At 55.2% G+C, this 6,571-nt stretch overlaps 1 protein-coding gene across 1 annotated transcript; it reads left to right on the forward strand.

Annotated features, from left to right (window-relative positions):
• Nucleotides 1–92: 92 nt before the first annotated feature.
• LOC116465171 (interleukin-11 receptor subunit alpha-like) lies at nt 93–6,330 on the forward strand (the record flags this gene model as incomplete). Its single annotated transcript, XM_032148343.2, has 8 exons — nt 93–1,342; nt 2,851–2,950; nt 3,254–3,314; nt 4,387–4,556; nt 4,683–4,797; nt 4,949–4,981; nt 5,067–5,233; nt 6,167–6,330. Coding segments are annotated over exons 2-8 (810 nt in total), but the record flags the coding sequence as incomplete, so codon positions are not given.
• Between the last annotated feature and the right edge of the window lie 241 nt (nt 6,331–6,571).

A 6,571-nucleotide genomic window follows, 5' to 3' on the forward strand; every position in this document is an offset into this window, starting at 1 on the left:
ATGTGTGACTTCAGCAGTAGCAGAGCAAAAGTGAGGTTTGTGACTATGTGTGTGTCCTGGGTCCTAACTTAAACCGTGTGGGAGTACAGCTGTATTCATGTATTGGGGGACCTACTTCAAGAGCCCATGGGACTGACCTTTCTCTTAAGTGTCCAGCATGGACAGACACACCCACAACACACGTGGCTTCCCCTCCTTCTTCCTCTGCTCAAGAATCCCCAGCATCAGGTCTACTGCTCCTTCTTTTCTGTTTCCCTGCTTGGCTCAGTTTCCCTTACGTGCTGTTTTCTCTCCCTATTGCTGTCTTACTAGAGATACCTCTGTGTGTTTCTTCACAGCTTTGTTCCCCTGGTCTCTCTGTGTGGGTGCATTTCCAGTTTTGCCTCTCCTGCCTCTCTGTCTCTCCCTGTGCCCCTGTGCCTGCCTTCCCTGCTGATCTTGATCTCTTTGGCTAGTTGGGGGCCTGTAACAGTGATGAGATGTGGGTCTGCCACTGCTAAGAGCTCCCTGAGAGAGGGGGCTTAGACCACGATGAAGAGTTGCTTTTAGGCGGTGCTGTGAGCCCTGGTAGGGGCTGTGTGCGTGTGTGACTGTGTGAGTGTATGAATATGTGTAAGTGTGTTTGAGTCTGAGACTGTGTGGCTGTGCCCGTGTGACTGAGTGACCGCATGTGAGAGTGTGTGAGTCTGAGGGTAACTGTGGGTCTTGTGTATTTGGCACCAAGGGACCAAAGAATGGAGGGGGAGGTGAGAAATGGCTGGAACTTCCAGGGGAGGGGGAACTGGACTCTTTGGCCTCTCCTTATATCCCCCAACCTGGGGCCTCCCTTCCCCTGGAAGCACAGCCAGCTGTACCCTAAGGAAACATTTGGTGAGGAGTGAAAAGAGGGGGAGTTTGTATCTGATTTTTCATTTGATTGTGTCCACGTGTGTTCAAAGGCATGCCCTTTTGTTAACTGTGCCTCGTGAGTCTATGTGTGAATGTGACTATGTCTGGCTGTGTGAAAACACAGGGCATCTCTCATTGACAGGGACATAAGTATTAGCCACTCTCCTTTCCCTCTTGCTGGCCTTGGCTGTGTCTGTGGCTTCCTTTCCAGACTTGGGGGAGGCCTCTTCCCTTCCCAGGGCCTTGGGTGGGAGGGAAGGAGGGAGGAGGCAGGAGCGGGGAGGGGGCCTGGCTAGGGGCGGCGGAGCTCCAGGGCTTAAAGGGGGCGGGGCAGGGAAGGGGAAGGAGGGGATGGCTCTGGGGTCCCAGAACTGAGTGGAGTAGGAGACGGGGGCTGTAGCTGGTGAGAGGAAGTCCTGGAGGCCATGGACACTCTGCTGCTGGGATCACCGAGGTAGGGTGGGGCTAAGCAGGGTAAGTGTGGCTGGGTGGCCGGGGTGAGCCAACTGGACACACTCAGACAGACACACAGACACGTGGAGGCCCTGCTGTGCTCTACTCCTACTCCTGAAGGGTCCGTGCTCTTCCTCTTCTGGTCTTGTTCCCAGAGCCCTTTCCCTGCCTGCCCCTTCGTTCTCCATCCACTTCACCACTGCCTTCCTCCTTCTGCTCCCCCTCGTCCAGAATCTCTCTCTCCTAGCATCCCCCACCTGCCATATAGACACACTGTTAGCTTTTTGAGTTATCGCTGACCCCAATCCAGTCTTTCCAACACTTCCCACACTGCCCCATCACCTCCTAGTCCTGATCTCTGAGTATCTCTTGGTGCTGTGGCCCCCATGCCTGTCCCTGCAGGCTCCCAGTTCGTCTCAGCCTCTCGTCCCCTTCTCTTCCCTCCCCTCCCCGCCACCCTGTCTCCATTTCCATCTGCTGGCTCCTCGCCCACCCCCAGCCTCTGGCAGCAGCCAGGGCATCTGGATCTGCTTAACTACACAGCCCCAGCCTGCACCCTAGCCCCATCCAGCTTCACAGACTGGAGACCAACGAAGTGTCAAGAGCCAGGCCCAGCTGAGTGGCCCAAGTAGCCAGAGCAAGGAGCCAGGTTCAGGCGAGAAGCCTGGCAGCCAGAGCAGGGGTAGGCCTCAGGGCAGGAGTGCAGGATGGGCTCAGATCCATGATGACGCCCTCCCCTCAGGGTGATAAGGTCTGCCCAGGTTAATCAGAGGCAGTGATAAGCCCTGGACCAGGTGGGGGTAAATACCAGAATTCCCAACAGCTGGACTGGAGGGGTTAATGGGAGTGGCTGAGCTGGTGCCAGTGCTTGGTGCCAGGGGTGGGCGCCAAGGGCAGTGGAGGGGGAGTTGCTGGCACAGTCTGTTGCCTCCAGCTTTTGTTCTGGGCCCTAAGCCCAGGACTGAGATGGAGGGTGTGAGGGGGTGTGTGTGTCCGTGTGTGTGTGTGTGTGTGTGTGTGTGCACATGCGAAGCACTGGGTATACAGTGGGAAAGGGGACCTCAGGTCAGTTCCCCCAGTGATTTCTTTTTTTTTTTTTGAGATGGAGTCTTGCTCTGTCGCCCAGGCTGGAGTGCAGTGGCGCGATCTCGGCTCACTGCAAGCTCCGCCTCCCGGGTTCACGCCATTCTCCTGCCTCAGCCTCTCCGAGTAGCTGGGACTACAGGCGTCCGCCACCACGCCCGGCTAATTTTTTGTATTTTTTAGTAGAGACGGGGTTTCACTGTGGTCTCGATCTCCTGACCTTGTGATCCGCCCACCTCGGCCTCCCAAAGTGCTGGGAGTACAAGCGTGAGCCACCGCGCCCGGCTCCCCCAGTGATTTCTAACAGCCTTACCCCACTTGGTGCATCAGTTTTTCTCCTACGAAGCCTCAGTTTTGGAGAGGAAGAGCCAGGCTTTAGCCTCCCATCTCAGGGGTCGGGGTTTCTGACTCTACCTCTCCCCACAGATGAGCAGCAGCTGCTCAGGGCTGAGCAGGGTCCTGGTGGCCGTGGCTACAGCCCTGGTGTCTGCCTCCTCCCCCTGCCCCCAGGCCTGGGGCCCCCCAGGTGAGAATAACCCTGCTCTACAACCCCCCAACTCTGACTTGTGACTTGGCCACCCTCACTGTGGCCCCTTCCCATGCCTAACTTGTGACACCACCCCTGCTCCTGTCATCTAACCTGGATCCCCTCTCTACCCTGTTCTCTGACCTCTGTCTCCACTCTGACCTCTGTCTCCAGATTATAACATGATGCTTTGATCCAGTGAGCCCCCCACCACCCAGTTTTTAACAGTCTGCTTCTTATCTGTCATTCTCACAAAGTGGGGAGGGTAAAGGAAGAGCCTCACCTCAGAAGTGCCCTCCACAGGGGTCCAGTATGGGCAGCCCGGCAGGTCCATGAAGCTGTGTTGTCCTGGAGTGACTGCCGGGTAAGTGCCCCACCTGCCTGTTGGTCTGACACTCATGACCCTTTCTTGACTCTGCCTAGTCCTCATGTCCCGCCCCTCCCATCCTTGCCCGCTCTGTCCGTAATCCGCACCTCTCTATCTGTCCTAACCCTCTAATTATTCTTATTCAACAGAAAATTCAACAGGTATGTTTTGAGCACCTGCCAAGTGCCAGGTCTATTCTAGGCTCTGGGATAGAGCAGTGCTAATGCCAGGCAAGGTGCCTGCCTTCACAGAGCTTACATCTTAGTGGGGAAGACAATAAGCAAAGGAGAATCTTGCCGGATAGTAACACCTGCAGGGCAGAAAAACCAGAGAGGGATGTTGAAGAGGACAACTGAGTAGTTACTTTTTTTTTTTTTTGAGACAGTCTCACTCTGTTGCCCAGGCTGGAGTGCAGTGGTGCAATCTGGGCTCACTGCAACCTCTGCCTCCTGGGTTCAAGCAATTCTCCTGCCTCAGCCTCCCAAGTAGTTTGGGATTACAGGCAGGTGCCACCAGGCCCAGCTAATTTTTTTTTTTTGTATTTTTAGTAGAGACGGGGTTTTACCATGTTGGTCAGGCTTCGAACTCCTGACTTCAAGTAATCCACCCACCCCAGCCTCCCAAAGTGCTAGATTACAGGCATGAGTCACCGTGCCTGGCCTGTGGTTACTTTTTAATTGGTGGTTAGGAAAGGTCTCTCTGAGGAGGTGATGTTGAAGCTGATTTCTGAAAGTCACGAAGGAGGCAGCCATGCACACATTAAGGTATAAGCGCTCCCGACAGAGGGAACAGCTAGTGCAAAATGACCTGAGGTGCGAATGAGCTCAATACCCCCGAGGAATAGAAAGAAGACCAATGTAGCTGGAGTTTTCAGTGGGTGAGGGGGAGAGAGATACGAGCTGAAGAAGGAAAGGAAGGCACGGGCTGGCTCACGAGGGGCTTTGAAAGCCAGTAAAAGGAATTTGGGTTCTATTGCAAATGCAGTTAGAAGCCAATGGAGAGCTGTGGCATGGTCTGACTTATGCTTGACATCTTGTCTTTGTCCATTGTCACCTCATCTTACTTCCAGGGAACCGGTGTCCTGGTTTCGGGACGGGGAGCCAAAGCTGCTCCAGGGACCTGACTCTGGGCTAGGGCATGAACTGGTCCTGGCCCAGGCAGACAGCACTGATGAGGGCACCTACATCTGCCGGACCCTGGATGGTGCACTTGGGGGCACAGTGACCCTGCAGCTGGGCTGTGAGTTGGGGAGGGTGGCACTGATGACACATGGGGATCCTGAGGGAGTATGGGACCTAAGTAAGCCGTCTGGGACTGGGAGGACCTGAGGACTGCTCAGTCTCCAGGTGTACCCTCTGCCTCTAGACCCTCCAGCCCGCCCTGTTGTCTCCTGCCAAGCAGCCGACTATGAGAACTTCTCTTGCACTTGGAGTCCCAGCCAGATCAGCGGTTTACCCACCCGCTACCTCACCTCCTACAGGTGTGTGCATGATCGGGTGTAGATGCCTACACATTTGGGTATGCTGGTGCAACGTGGGTGTGGGAGGCAGGGAGGTAGGTTCTGAGGAAAGCCTCAGAGGGCAGAAGGCCCTCTTTTCCTTCCTGACTTCCGATGGCCCCCTCCCCACCAGGAAGAAGACAATCCTAGGAGCTGATAGCCAGAGGTAGGACGTGAGGGAGCATGTGGGGGCTCCAGCTGGGTCCCATAGTAGGCATTTTCAAAGCCGAAGACCACGTCCTCCCTTCTAGGAGGAGTCCATCCACAGGGCCCTGGCCATGCCCACAGGATCCCCTAGGGGCCGCCCGCTGTGTTGTCCACGGGGCTGAGTTCTGGAGCCAGTACCGGATTAATGTGACTGAGGTGAACCCACTGGGTGCCAGCACACGCCTGCTGGATGTGAGCTTGCAGAGCATCTGTGAGTACCCACCCCAGACCTCCCCCCAGACCCCCATCACAGAGACCCCAAATGGACTCAGATCTCTCCACTCCCAGAGCTCCCAGTTTCCTCCCAACATAGACTCCATTTCACACAGAGAAGGCCCTGTGGAGCCTGAGAAGGCAAAGGGATCAGAGCCCAGGAGGCATGGTTATTTCAGCACGCACTCTAGAGGCTGCTGCTGCTACTCACACTGCCTGATTGGCTGCCTAGCCTCAGAGCAGGCTCTGCACCGAATGCAGCCATATGTCATGTCCTCCATTGCTGGCCCCTCTTTCCTTGACCTGTGCATGGGAGTGGGACACTAAAACTCTAGCTGGAATTTGGGCAAATTCATCTTCCTTGGATGAAAATAAGAATCGCTGTTTTATTCACTCAACAAGCACTTCAAAAGTCCACCCGCAGATCTCAGGTGGTTTCTTTTTTTCTTTCTCTTCCTTTTTTTGTTGAGATAGGGCCTCACTTTGTGCCCAGGCTGGATGAAGTTCAGTGGCGTGATCTTGGCTCACTGCAGCCTGCAACTCCTGGGCTCAAGCTATTCCCTCACCTCAGCCTCCTGAGTAGCTGGGATTACAGGCATGTGCCACCATGTCTGGTTAATTTTTAAAATTTTTTGTAGAGACAGGGTTTTGCTATGTTGCCCACGCTGGTCTCAAACTCGTGGCATCAAGTGATTCTCCCACCTCAGTCTTCCAGAATGCTGGGATTACAGGCACGAGCCACCACACCCGGCCTCAGCCCATTTCATAATACAGATGACCGGTCTGAGTCTAATGGAAGATCAACTTTAAAATTTCCCCTCCCCTCTCAGGAGTGTCTGGCTAAGGCTCCTTTAAACACACACTTTGGGAAGTGGTGGGGAAGTGACGGAGACCCATAGCCTACCCTGACTTTGTGTCTTGATGCCCTTAGTGCGTCCTGACCCACCCCAGGGCCTGCGGGTAGAGTCGGCACCAGGTTACCCCCGACGTCTGCGAGCCAGCTGGACATACCCTGCCTCCTGGCTGCGCCAGCCCCACTTCCTGCTCAAGTTCCGTTTGCAGTACCGTCCGGCGCAGCATCCAGCCTGGTCCACGGTGAGGCCTGGAGTGCGTCCCACCCCGCGGCTGTGGGTCCTGTCTCTGATTTCATGATCCTGGGTGTTCTGTGTAGCTTTCCAGTGCTGGCAGGTCACTGAAGACCCAACACTTCCCTGTGGGCCAGGCTTTGTACTGGGTGCTGGGTTGCAGTGGTGACTGACAGACTGAATGTCTGTGCTGTGGGGCTATAACTATGATGTAAAGCCCATCTGTGGGAAGATAGCAGTGGCTTTTAAAA

Source organism: Hylobates moloch, unplaced genomic scaffold (assembly GCF_009828535.3).
Source record: "Hylobates moloch isolate HMO894 unplaced genomic scaffold, HMol_V3 SCAFFOLD_3504, whole genome shotgun sequence".
NCBI lineage: Eukaryota > Metazoa > Chordata > Mammalia > Primates > Hylobatidae > Hylobates > Hylobates moloch.